Source organism: Corvus kubaryi, unplaced genomic scaffold, assembly GCF_017639235.1.
Source record: "Corvus kubaryi isolate FWS band 111438036 unplaced genomic scaffold, C.kubaryi_AGA036_p1.0 37398, whole genome shotgun sequence".
Classification (NCBI taxonomy): Eukaryota; Metazoa; Chordata; class Aves; order Passeriformes; family Corvidae; genus Corvus; species Corvus kubaryi.
Window position 1 is genome coordinate 32,157,750 of NW_024581137.1, and position 14,406 is coordinate 32,172,155.

At 39.8% G+C, this 14,406-nt stretch overlaps 1 protein-coding gene and 1 long non-coding RNA gene across 7 annotated transcripts in view; one reads left to right on the forward strand and one right to left on the reverse strand.

Moving 5' to 3' along the window:
- The window catches only part of PHF14 (PHD finger protein 14), a 163,973-nt gene extending 163,377 nt beyond the window's left edge, over positions 1–596 (reverse strand). For all 6 annotated transcript variants that reach the window (XM_042042817.1, XM_042042814.1, XM_042042816.1 and 3 more), the window contains exon 1: positions 466–596. In XM_042042817.1, coding sequence (XP_041898751.1) covers position 466 — 1 coding nt within the window. In that variant the 5' untranslated portion in view covers positions 467–596. The remainder of the gene's footprint in view (positions 1–465) is intronic.
- On the forward strand, positions 63–10,723 carry LOC121671349. Its single transcript, XR_006018488.1, has 3 exons — positions 63–133; positions 7,488–7,704; positions 10,544–10,723. It is a non-coding gene; the product is annotated as an uncharacterized LOC121671349 (long non-coding RNA).
- The last annotated feature ends 3,683 nt before the right edge of the window (positions 10,724–14,406 follow it).

The following is a 14,406-nucleotide window of genomic DNA, read 5'->3' on the forward strand; positions in this document are numbered from 1 at the left end:
AGCATAAAGTGAATTCAGCATCGCTAAGGGCATTCAAATTACAAGGCAGAACGGGCGTGACAGGCAGGGGCAGTCCCGAGAGCAGCCGGCAGATGCAGCCGCATCGGGATCCGGGGCACACCCGCTCCCACAGGTGAGGCAGGGCAGGGTCCGCCCGCCCGGCGGAGCGCTGGTGCTCCCTGCAGGCGCCGGGAACCGCACGGCACTGCGCACCGCGGGCTGCCCGCAGCCCCGGGAGGGCTGGGTGGGCACTGGGGCCGCCAGACATCCCCGGAGCAGCCAGCATCCCCCGAGGACGCGCCCTGGCGTGATCCGCCAGCGACCAGACGCAGGGGGGACGCGCAGCCGGGACCGTGGGACGCCCAAGGGACAGCGATGCGCCCGCTCGCCGGGGGCGGGAGCGCTCCGCGGGCACAGCGGCACCCCCGCGGAGCAGGACCGGCAGAACCGCTGCGGATCACTTACTAAAGCCTGCGCGGGTGGGCGGCGGGCGGGCAGGGGCCCTTAGGTGCAGCGCCGCCGAGCCCCGGGCCCCTTCCCCAGACAATGGGCACGGCGGCGACCCGGATGCAGACCCGCGCCCGCCCCTCCGCCCGCCCCGCCGCGCAGGCGCCGGCCGCGCGCGTGCGCACGGCGAGGGGAAGCCGGGGAGCGGCGCTGCCCGCGGCCCTGCAGGGCCCGGCGGGGAGGCTCCTGCCGTGACCGGCGCTGGTCGCAAACTCTCAGCGCAGAACCGCTCATTCTCAGGGGACTGCTGGTAAAGAGCAGCTTAAAAAACCACCCTGGCACTTTTCCATTTCCCCGGGTGGAAGCGAGAAAGCGTTGCAAAGCTGTTCTCATTTAACCCCTGCTCGAAGAGATGCGTTTCTCGTGGATTCTGTTGCATTGTCAAGCTCATTCCTGCAGTTCTGAGGAACCGTAACCCATAGCATTGGGGAAAAAAAAAAAAAAAGAAAAAAGAAGAAATTTGGGAAGAGATGTTCAAGGCCAGGTGGGATAGGGCACTGAGCAACCTGGTCTTAATTGAAGCTGTCCCAGCCCACGGCCAGGGGTTGGAACTAGGTGACCTTCAACGTGCCCTTCAACCCCGCACCATCCTGTGATAGCACAAATCCCAGGGGTTATTGTTTGACCACATCACACAAGTCTGGGAGCTCAAAAGCACAAAACCCAATGGTGACAGATGGACAGAGAAGGAGAGCAATGCTGGGCCATTGCCTTTGCAAGAGTCCCAGCTTTGCCTCGGTTGCCTGGGCTGTTTTACCAGAGTCTCTTCTCATCTCGTCCCCACACCACCAAAATCGGCCACCTGCACAAAATCTTTAAAAGGGACGGCTTTAAGAGCTTGAGAATAATGCTAAACATGAAAGCTTCCAACAGGATTGTAAGGGCTTTAAAACTGGAAAATATGTGTTTAATGATGGATAAGTGTAGGGCCAAACTTGTTCTATGGTTGTACAGAAAATCACGCTATGAAAAGCCAGTGTCCAAAAAGGAGACAGAGGAATCCTGCAACTTGATTTGAATAAAGGGAGAGTCCACTGGGGCACATGCCCGGGGAACTTGCTCTCTTGAGGTTCCTGAGTGCAAAGCCTCCTTTTATCCCTCCTCCTGTTGCCCTCCTCCTTTCCCCATTGGCTGAGGTACTAGAAAGGTACAGCCTTCCCAAACCGCCTACCATATATTTCCCCCCCTTGAACCTGTCATTTTACCCCAAAGTTCAGAAACTCAGACTTGTGCAGATTCACTTGCCTGTTTCAGGAGTCAGGCTGTCTGGGCTCTGTAACAAACCTGCTGCCCAAAGTTACTAGAGATATTAAGACCCATTTCAAAGACATTAAAACCCATATCTTCAACGACGGAATTGTTTGTAAAGACATTAGCACTCATCTTCAGTATCACGGTGAAGTGTGGAGGAGAAATAAAGTTTGGCAAGTCTACATACTGTGGCCAGAGCCTGTGCTACATTTAGCATAGTGCTGCATGTAGCACCCACACAGACCTTCCCAGAGCCAAAACTCCTCCTGGCATTGCAAAGATAGATAGGTAGTTATTGGCATGTATGTTTATAAATAGAGCACAGAGATGGCTGGTTGGTATATAATTACACAGCTGAAACACTTTCAACAATAATTTTCTGTGTTTCTGATTTTGAGTATTTTGGAAGGACAGAAAATTCCAAAGGTAAGTGTGAATTCTGTTTTAATTCTGTGCTTGAATTTCCTAGGGTTTTTGTAGCATGTTATCACATCCATAGTTGATGTGTTCATGCTGACTGCTCCTGTTTCCTCCATCAATTCTTTGGCTACACAGGTGGTGTGACTGCAAAGTGAATTCTTTTCCTGAATCTGTTTTTGCCAGCCCTACCCAAATATGCTATCAGCTCACGTACTCTAGTGTTTTCTTCCAAATTCTGATCAGCTCCCCTGTTCAATGAGGAATTGTGTATGTCAGCTTTTCACTTTTTCCTTTTGACTGGCAATCCCCATCCTACTTTCCATTCACACACTATTTCAGTCTTAAAAGACAAGTGGCAGGGCTCAGATCCCTTCGTTGAGACTGCAGATCCATGATAACGTGCAGGAACAGGTTCTGCCAAACCTCCTCCCTGCCAATGGGCAAGTCCCTGATCTTGTCCCATACACAGTGATTGTCAGGACAGCCCAAATCATATGTAACAGGAAGGAACAGTAAAAAGAACTGCCCCCAAGTTTGGCCCAAATAGAAGGTCAGGCTGAGCGGCGCAGACAGCTTCGAAGAATGAGAGCTTTCAGCACAGATAAGGGGAGAGGAGCACCCTGTAGAACAATGGAGGAATTTATGAATCCTTTAAATAAGAATGCCAAGGCAGATGTATGGACTGTCTGACTTGCAGTTCAGCCCTCTGGGACAGGCTGCAATGCTAGGATTGTCTCTACCTACATAGTTCTGGAAGGAATAGGTGATCAAACAGAAGTTAATTAATGGCTGCCTGCCCCTGCTCCTCATTAGCACTTCACATTCCTCAACTGCTCCTTCCTCCTTTTCTCTTTTGTACTCTGTCCCATGACTCAAGCCCTCTTAGCCCTTCTGTCTTATTCTTTCTTGTCCCAAATCTTTTATTTTCCCTCTCCTTTTTTCCCCTCTCCAAAGGAATATTCACACTTTCATTTCTGAAAATAACATGCACATATTCTGTTATCTTCTGTACTCAGTTTGCATACTTTGCCCTCATTCCTCAACAGGAAAAAACCCCACATCAATAAAATGAAAAGAACTGTGAAGTGCCTGAAATTTATTCACTGTTTCTCTAACCTTCTAGGCACTGCAAAGATAGTGCTTACAAACAAATCCTCCAAATGTAGTAAATAGAAGTAAATAAAACATAACAACACAGAAATTAAGTAGAACTACCAGTTTATCTTTTGATCATCATTCTTTGGAAGTTTCTGGCTACTAAAACATCTGTTAAAAGGTATTTCCCTCTTAGTAGTTGCTAACCTCTTCCAGTAGAGTCAGATTATTTCAAGTAAGGGGAAAAGAAGGGAGAATTCATGCTCCAAATGAAAGAAACCTTCAGAATGTCTGATCCCCTTATTTCTGCAAGGCCTTTGCCAGTCTCAGCGGAAAACCAAGAATGTTGAAATGTTCAGTTGCCTTTTTGGTAGAAGAAAGGTGGTATTACTAGCACACTGTTGGGAGCTGGGCACTGTACTGTATTTGCTATAGCCATTAAATAGATTCTAAGTGTTGTCAGTTTAGCACCTTTAAGTACTACCCTCATGCACATACAAAAAATCATCCTGAAAGGTCATTTTTGGAGAAAAATTGTGAAGAGCTGAAATAGTACATCTAGTACGAAAATGTCATGGCAGCTCCATCACTAACATAATACCTAAAAAACTGCCTAGAAATATTTCAATATTTCAGGTCATGTCAAGCACATCAGGTCTTTGAATTATCTCGGCATTCCATTCTCGGTTCTCCTCAGGCTAAGCCTTCAGTGCACAGCCTAACTGCAAGATTAGGTGTGTGAATCTCCATTTCAGTGCTGCTCTTCAACTGCTGGAGAAGCAGAGAAAACAATATCTTCTGCCTGTACTTTTGCCCTAAGAAAAAAAAATCTTCGTTGTGGCTCTGTAAAGACCATTTTAGAAGGACTTAAACAATAGCAAAGCAGCAGAGAATATAGTCACACTCAAATAAATTGCCTTAAAAATATCATTCTTAGTTTAATGAAACTGGTGAGTTTTCAAAGGAAGAAGTGCAATATTTCCTTAAGTAAGGAATAAACTCAAGAGTATGTTTCTAACTTATCTGCCAACTGTAAATGGAGAATAATAGTATGAAATCTCGTATCTACTTTTTTTTTCCTGTCAGTGAGCAGACAGTTAAAGCCATGACCTACCTCTCTGAATCCAAATGGCAGACTCTTTTTTTGTCTATCCAAACATCACCATCCTTAGTGTGGAGACTGACCTCTTCAAATAACTTTCCAAAGAGAAATCTTCCTGCTTTTACTCTTTAATTGTGCCATTACAGCAAACTCTTCTCAGTGATCTCTCTTGTCTAGTATTATATGGTAAAATATAAAGAGAAAAAGACTGAATCAGATGTCCTTGCTTTTTTAAATACAAAGGGGAGAAAATTCAGTATGAATGGTCTCTGAACAATAAGACTTTGAAATAAAGTGCAGACTGCTACAAGGTCTAGTGCAGTCAAATGCTGCCAGGGAAAGTTCCCATCGGACATTGAGAGATTTCTTGCATCTGTAAGGTCATGCTCAACCTCAGTCAATTAATTATGGGGGGTTTTTGATTACATGGTACACATATTGTAAAAGAGTCCAGGAAAAGTGAAAAACAACAGTAAAAAACAACAGTATGTATCTTCAGTAGAAGAGCTTTCTGAACTATATACATATATTTGCATATCTATTCCCACCATTACCCAGGCTGTATATGCCTACCTACTTAGCCACTATGAGACCACCCCCTGTCACTCATAACCATGAAAAGGACATCATCCTCAACTCAAACCTCACTGCAGATTCTGCCACTGAAGTTATGTCCAAAATATTCAATGTAAAGCATAGCTCACATGCAGCTTTCCTATCTCCCCATCCAGCTAAAATTCTTGTCTAGGCTCATGTCCTACTAAAACCTCACTGCAGATTCTGCCACTGAAGTTATGCCTGAAATATTCAATGTAAAGCATAGCTCACATGCAGCTTTCCTATCTCCCCATCCAGCTAAAATTCTTGTCTAGGCTCATGTCCCTTCTCATTTCCATCAATCTTCTCTTTCTCTGGTTTTCAAAAATGCAGCTCTGATGTTGCCATATCTATTGTAATGATTCTCCTCAGCTTCTACCATGTTCCTTTTCCATTTTGATCTTTCCAGTGAATTTGCGTCTGCTGCATCAGTCATAAACTTCTTGAGTTTGATTTCAGTACATTTCATAGATTACTCTTTCTTTCATCTGCCATTTCTTTGTAGCAGATGAAATTCGCCATACAAATTTGTTTAACACAATGTATTGGCCTCTAGTTTGCTGTTGAATTTTCAGACAAATTTGAGGGCTTTTTTCCAGGCATCCTTCATACTTAAAATGTATTTCATGTAAATACCTGCAAACTGGGTTCATTTTTCCTCACAAATACCCTTCTACCACCATGCTCCCTAAAAATTTTGTACAATCAAATGAATATTTTGTCTTGTGTTGTCTCATAGTTTATTTGTATAGCTGTTATACAAGTATAGCAGTATAGCAAGTATATGCTGCTATAGCTGTCTCTGGTTTTGGTTCTTGTTCTATGTATGTATTACCAAACCATTTGGGGCAGACTTAGTATTTCCATTTTTGTATTGTTTTTCTATGATTTATATCAGACATGGCAGAATTTTGAGTCGTGATTAAAGCTCCCAGACATTAAAGCTACAAGAGGAATATTAATAATTTTATCATGTGACTTTCAGACAATGAACTCATCCAGTAACTCATCCATTTTGTTTTAAAAATACATATACTTTGGGACACTGTACAAAGAAATTATAATACTAAATAACAACATATTATGAAAATTTTAGCTTATAGAGGTGTTTTTCTTATTCAGATTAAGGTATATCTAGCCTAAGAGGATAGCCAAAGGAAAGGAGGAACAGAGCAAGTATATATGATATTATACAGTCATTTCCCAACTTCCAGTTATTTTCAGTGTTGTGGGTTTCTTGATCCTGTTGTCATTTGTCCATTTAGTGGCCTATAATGGGTCTTTCTCCTAAGAATTTGTCCATTCTCCCTTGTAACCCATGTAGAGTTCTTTAATACCTCAATATTATTACACAGAATTCCACACATCTACTACCTTATGTAGGAAAACATTCTTTTGTTTGCTTTGAATCTGGCTTATGTTCTGCTATACCTCCCAAGTCATCTGTTTCCCAAGCTAAAGAATCCCAGCTGACACAGTCATCTCTGTGATCAGAGACGACTATCAGGGCTCTGATACTGTGCCTGAGATAGACTTCAATTTCTCAAATGCCCCTTGTTTCACTTCAATGAACTTTTCCCATTTTTATAGACAGCCTTTCTGTAGTGAGAGGACAGCACTGAAGTACAGGCAAATAGTGCATTTATTCAGTTGAATAATACTGTTTTCTCTTTTGTTCTCTATTTTTTATTCTCTATTTCTTTCATGTGATTTTTAAGATTCTTTTTTTCTTGGGGCATGAAGTGAACATTGACTGCACAGAAATAACACTTCCATAAAACTATCATAATCCCAAGGTCTTGTTCCGAAGTCAAAGCAGTCAACTCAGAGTCCATTGGTTTATGTACAAAGCTAGGATTTCTTGCCTTCAGAAGCATAGATTTCTTTACATTTATCTATACTGCATTTCACTTCCTTTGCCTTTATCTCTATTGAATTTCATCTGCTATTTTATTTACTGTCCAGTCAAGTAAGAATTTACACCATTAGTAGTTGAACCGTTTCATACCTGAACTCTTTTAGAATTTTTGGGAAAGTGCTGGTTTCTATGTATTTTATCAGACCATTTATCTTTCTAATGTTTTATCTGTAGCTGCTTCCACAATAACTTCAAATTCAGACAGATTGTGTCCACTGAGCCCTCTCCCCCCAGAGAACTGTACTTTAGCATGGGAGCATCTTCATTTATTTTTCATAGAAAATACTGATGGAGAAAATGCATCTCTCTGAATGATCTGCTGGGCCAATGGCTGCTGGCATGTTTTTTCTGTTTCAAATGTATCTTATTTCTAATTTTGATGCTTTTTAATACAATACATAAAAGAATTCTCAAATTCTTTTTCCATGCTGCCAAATTGATCATATTATGAAATTTAATAAATTAAATCATATTATACTTTTTATTTTCTTGTTTTAAATACAATTTGAAGGATTCCTTCCTGTTTGTGGTAGTCTCTCTAACTTTGCTGAAAAGTGATTTCAGATTCCTTTTGTATTTTCTCTTCCATTTCCATAGGTGATAAACACTAATGCTGCAATTCCGGTATAGTGTTGTCCAGTAGCTTACATGCCCATCAGAATTTAATTCCTTGGACTATTCTTGGAGAGGGGAATTGGAGGCACAAAAAGTAAAGATCAGGGGTTGAGATAAGAACAATTCACTGGAAACAACAACGAAATAAGAAAATGAACAGTAACAGCAACAATATCTAACAGAAGTGTACAAGAGAGAGGTGAGTGATTCACATGCAAAACATTCACCACAGAACCCAACCTGACCATGCCATACTCCCCTAACATGGAAACGAGGTGGTATAGAATAACCTTCAGGTCCTAGCCATACCTCCTCCTGGCTACTGCAAAAACTAGCCCTGGCCTGGCCAAAATGCTGTCATAAAAACCTGAGTCTTTAGCTTCTTGTTTGCTTAAATATTCTTCCCTTTTGTCAGTAGTACTGGTACACCACAGCCAGTTACACCTTCCCAGCATCTCTTAGGAGCCTTTGCAGACTCCCCAAGGGTGTCTTGGGTGCCAGCTGGTAGCACTGTGTAAACCTGAAAGTCTCATGGGACCCCAAGCCCAGCTATCCATAAGTGCCATGACATATTCTTCTGCCAATACAACCTTTCTCTTCCTCACTGATGGAGAAAGAAATTACATGCAGTACAAGTAAAGAATGTCACTCCATTATTTTTTAATAATCAAGACTTACTCCCTCTTAACAAGATATGAAAAATGTGAACATAAGCCAGGAATTCCCACTGATTTCAGTGGGCTCTGGCTCAGGCTTTTATTTTAATGACGCTGACTGATACACTTTTTCCAGATGTAGTCTTTCATCCATCAAACCATTCTGTTGTTCTGAGGAAATCTGGGATGTAAAGAACATCTGCCACAATGAACATAAAAAGCACAGACCTGCTGTTACTAATGGGAAGTATTCTAAGGGCTTGGATTAAAAAAAAAAAAAAGTTAATTAATTTTACAAGAATAATTACTTTGAATGTGAATGCCAATGGCCCTTCTCACATAAAGCTTTTCCAAAACAATTTTGTTTTGGTCTTGATGACAAAAAATGCTTCAGTTGTTCTGACAAAAATCTTTGTGAATTGCTATAAAATAAATTCTACTGAAGGGGTTTCTATAGCTTCCTTTTAAGTTCTATTTATTTATTATCTGTAAACAAAGAAGCTGAGCTGGCCTGGTTTGGATTTGTGTGATAAATTATAATGAAATAATAAAACCTCTGAGCAATCAAGAAAGGAAATAACTGCTTTTAATGTCCTCTGTTAAAATGTAATTGTGACATTTAGGAATCAATTTGCTGGTTTTTCTAATATTCATTGTATCACTGATTAGCACAATGTTTAGCAAAGACACAGAAGATGTCTTTTATTATAACAGATTTTATAGCATCTAATCTGTTTTTAATCTGGTTTTGCCAAATTGTGTCTTTTTTTCTTGAAAAATTGTATTTTAAGAATTTGAGCTGATTTAAGATCCAGTTTATTGCAAAAGAAAAGACATTCAGTTATGCCAGAGCTCCCCTTCATCTAGACATATATACAGTTTCCTTTGTCTTTTAAAAAGGAAAAGCAATCGCCAAGACATGTCTTTGTTAAGGTTCCCTGCTGGCAGCATATGGCAAAGTTACTGGCACCTTGCCTGGAAAATGTAGCAAGAACTGATAGATCTGATCTTATTCTGTAGCTGGGGAGAAAATAGATTACAGTGAAGGCCACTCTTTTACAGCCTGCGACCATCAGTTGCTTGGCAAGAAGCACAGGTTCCTGAAAACAGATCTGGGAAGGTGAAAGAGAAAGAGATTTTACCTTCCTAAGTGATGGCAGAGCCCCCAGAACAGTCCATGCTAGAACAGGACCTTCAGAAGTCTCTATGTAATTCTGTTTTATGTACTACTGTGAAATAAAACTCTCAAGGTATAAATGTTTAAGAAACAATAGCATATAAATGCAGACAAATGTTTAAGAATTACTACTCGAATAATAATAATAATAGCAACAATTTTATTATAAATAATACAATAATTTAATATTTTTACAGGTTGGTCTCAAGTTTTTCTTGAGAACTGGGATGAAGTCGTGCACCTGCAGAACTTCTGAAAAAAACCCCAGATTTTCTTCCATACTGTCATATTGGTTGAACCAGACATTAAGAGTGATGACCCATTTGATGTAAAAAATAGACTTATTTTTCATTATTTGAAATTAGCTTGGCAGTACTCAGTTTTGAAGGGTTTAGTTGTATTGAATGGAGGGGGAATCTACTGTAATTTTGATGCTTTATAAAGCAGAGACTTGAACGTCTTCAGTCCCAAACTTGGACAAGACTTCTAGCAATAAGATTCCATTCTATTCTTTCATGAAGATATTTGTATACTAAATATCATCCTATAGCAATGGTCATTTCTATGCTTGTACAGATTTAGTACCCATGACAATTATAGGGAATGGAATTGATTTCCAGATTGCTTTAATTATTTCTCAGAGTTGAGAAATGCTGCAAAAATTAAAATAGAAAGGTTCTTTTCAATTACACTGGCATGATTAATAATTTTTTTTTTCTTTAATGAGGATGTCCAGCCACAAAGGTGTCATCTTAGTCCCACTGATGGCAGGCTGCCTTTTCATATGAAGTCTGGCATCTTCCATTCTCAGTACTTATACCAAATTGTGCAATTATCAAACCACATACTGAGCCAGTTTCTGATCTGACAGAAACCTACCCTACCAAGAAGCCCTGTGGTTCTAAGGCCAAGTGATCCAGTGCAAGCCAGGGGCAGGGACACAGGGTCAGGAACATGAGGGAGAGAGGGAAGCAGGCATGAGTGCCCAGCTCAACAGCAGCCCATATCAGATCAGGTGTGACACACAGCTGCTGGCGGCTCTATGGTCAGATCAGCTGGGCCTGGAGTGAGACAGCATGACCCCATCTCCCCTCTCCCATTCACTTCTCCTGCATGTTTTCTGCAATTACATCCTTTACCCTTGCAATTAGCACTGACCTGGAACTGGTCCATATAAAATCTTTTTTTTCATCTCTTTTGCACAGCCTTATGTGAACTGGTGCTGAATCACGAGTACCCAAGGTCGAAGGATGGATAAAACTGTATCTCCAAGTACCACTTTAAGCTTACTGTGAATTAAAATGACTGTGCTATTTTGGCCTAACCTATTCATTACATCCTTTACTGTTCCACGTAATAAAAGCATACCTGTGTTCTCACTGTTATTTATTTGTATTCTGTGACTCAAGGTGCCTCTAAAGAAATTTGTGGAATCCACAGTGCACAGTCTTTTCTGTTGCTCCTCAAAAGACTCTTCTCTCTGTTCCAGATTCTGCAGTAGTGAAACTGCAGAACAAATCAATCTAAAAAAAATACAACCTCGAAAATCATGCTACCTCCCCTTCCAAATCAAGTAAGAGAGCAGAGAGGTAGAGACAGGGAGCAAAAATTCCCACTGTACTGATTTGTTTCTTTTAACATGCAATGTGGATTACTTCTTTTAAAACTCATTGCACTAGAATGTTCTGATTTTAAAATCGCAGTTATTTCAATTTGGCCAACTTTTAATGAAAGCTTGTTTTGCACAAATACACTGACTTCAAGTTTGATTAGACAGATCATTCTTGTAAAGATGTATTTGTTTTAGTTAAAAAAAAAGCTAGTTCATCTCCAGACTGGCCTCTTGCAGGACTTTTAAATTCTTTTTTTTTTAATTCGTAATGCTTCTGCTGTGAAGAGGTTGTGTAAACATACCCCCCTATATTTTTGACAAGGATGTTACTTATCAGAGCTCTAGCATTTTAAATTATGCTTGCAGAAGATACCAGTTTTAAAATTTATTCATTTCATCTGCATCTGTTTTGCATTCCACAAAGACAAGAGTACTGGGTGCTTGAACACTTTAGGAGTACTACATGGGTTTGTTAAGACAGCTCTTTCACACAAGTGCTACTGTTCTGCTTATGTCTCCATAAATAGGGATGGCAGCCTGAAGAGGTGTTTCTTAGGGGCAAGTCCCAAAGTGGAAAAACAGATGGGCAAAGACAGCATCAATGGAGTAACATCTCAAAGTATACAAGCTTGTAAGTTAGTTAGACAAATAGGTTAGTGAAAGACAGGAGTCAACTGTTTTGGACCAAGTATGTTCTGAAACCAGCAAGTAAACAAAATATTCTGTTGTCTTTAATCTGATTTCTTGTGTAATGTAAGGAGAAAACAGCCTTCTACAGAAAAAAAAGATAGTATGCTATGAAACTCATTTTCAATTAAATGTGCTAACTCTTATGTTATGCCAGTTCTCAAAGAAAAATTTTGATGTCTTAGTACATACAAGAAGAAATATCAAGACATGCTGTAGTTTTCCCCTTCACATAATTTTTATTTCAGTCAGGAGTCTGCTGTTCAAATAAAATAAATTCCCCTCAGAAGTCTGACTACCGTTATGTATTTCATGCAATCACACAATGTGAATCTTACAGATATGCTGTATATATTATTCAAAGGAGAAGGATGAGCTCAGTCCCACATCAAAGCACGTTATTATCCTTTTCCCATAAATATAATAATACAATTCCCTACATTGAAATGAAGCTGTATTTAAAGAAAGAATAGCATGGGAATGCTACTTCTCGATAAGTGGTACATCACAAAATTTTTAACTGAGTAGAAATTTCAAAAAAGACTTAGTAAAACTCAAGAGTAACCGAAACAATTACTTTCATGCACTTTTCGATAAAGCTTTTGTGATTTATTAAAGACAGATATCTTTAATACTTTGTATTCTTAAGAACAGAACATTAAGTTTTGTACTAATCTAGACAAAAGCATAGACAAAAAATGTCGTTCTTTAAAATGTGTAGATGAAGCACTTTAATCTGCATCCAGGCTGAAACATGGTCTAGCTCTCTTCTCCCAAATACAGAGAGCACAGCATATTTATTTATTATTTACCCAGAAAGGAAACAAGCTGTATTTCATGTTCCATTATGCTAGAAATTATCTGCATAAAGTACTAATGATTCAAACAAATGTAGTAATTTGAGATATTGCAAAAGGACAGTGGCTTAGAGGTTCTTTACAAGAACCTGTCACTGCCCTCCCATGTCAGTTTTGTTTATGTCTGAATTATACTTCATCTGGCAAAGCTCCGGAAATGTTTAAACCATTGCTAATATATCCATTTCATATCCCCAGTTATGTGCCACTGTCTGTTAAATCAGGCTGCTTACAAAACTCATCAGCCCTTGCAGTGTGCGATGTCATAGCCCTCGTAGGAGGAACCCCAAAACCAATGGTTTTGCACAGCATGAACCATGTGAAAATAGCAAGAAACAGATATTATTAGATGTTCTGCACAAGCACTCCAGGTCTCACCAGGTTCATATCAGGATACTGCAGATATCTTGGTTTTGCTCTGAAGCATGAGATTTATCCAGAAACACCTTCTCAAATGCAACCGAAGTCTATCCCTGTGCATCAGCTTTTATCTCCAGTCCTTTTGGCAAAGGCCAAATATGACATCCTGAAAGAGCGATTTATTCTAGCTATATCTTAGATTGCCTCTGCGAACCACCCATATCTTTCTACAGACTTCAGAAGCAAGACTTGCATAAACTAAACTCCTAACTTTCGCATTTCTAAACTTCTGTGGAATGTATTGCCCCCAGTGCACCGTCATTCACTGAAACACATGCAAAACACACTCCACACCTATCCTTTTCAGGTGGCTCCATGTTACCCAACAGTGCCAGGATCTGCAACATTATCCAAAGACTCCTAAAATAATCAATAATAATTCTGTCATCTGGTATTAGCAGCTGGAATGATGTATCTCTTCTTTCTGTGATGCATAAAACATACTGGATTTCTCAACTACCTTAAAAACATTCTTTTGCAATTTCTATTCAGTAGTCCTTTCTTCTTCACAAATACTAACCTTCCTCTAAAAACTACAGCAGACTAGAAAGGCAAATAATATTTTCTCTGGAAAGTACATGAGTAACATTCTTACTTCCAAAATAGCTGTATCTGTCCTGTTCATAAATCGCAAGAATCCCTTGTTACCTTTTCCATAAAGAAAACAAAAGCATACGGCTCTTGTTAGGGGAAGACAAATGAGGTTTTTTCCCCAGCCTAGGTTTGTGGAAAATAGCTTGATCAGAATTATGTCTCATCCTGTCCTCTAAAGGCTCTATCACTGTCTTAAATGAGAACAAGTTTTGGCTTATTGAAACTGTTAGATTTGGAAGCCTTATTCTTTCTGCAAATTGTGGTTCTATTAAAATACTGGCATTCTTCATGGAATTAAAAAATACAGAAAAATAAATTAGAATACAAAATCTATTTATACTATTCTGAGTAATCCTTTGTTGGCACAGCTTTTGCAGATAATGCCATAGCAATAAGACTATACTTAATAAACATGCACAGTTTTCATGTTGCTTTGTTATTATTATATTGTTCTCTTTAATATTTGGAATGCATAGTGAACATGAGATCTCGTGTATCATTCTTTACAGCTGCTGCACAGCCAATTATCCTATGTGTGTGTGTGTGTGTGTGTGTGTGTGTTTCTACATTTCAGAAGCTGCCTACGAGCAGTTTGCTCTGTTCCCAGACTGTCTGCTTGAGTCACTCCTGTGGCAGCTGCGGCAGTTTCTCCTAAGCAGCAATATGTCCTGGAAAGGGCTGTCAATACCAAACTATTATTTTCTGATAAAGGAGAACAGCTTTAATCAGACAGCCAAGTTTTATAAATAATTAGCCAATAGCTGATGAAATATGATAGTTTTTACTAGTGTGACTTTAACTGTCATGCCAGACCTGGAAATCCATGACTTGTCTCAGTTGGTATAATTCCCAGCATAAAAAAAAAAAAAAAAAAAAAAAAAAAAAAAAAAAAAAAAAA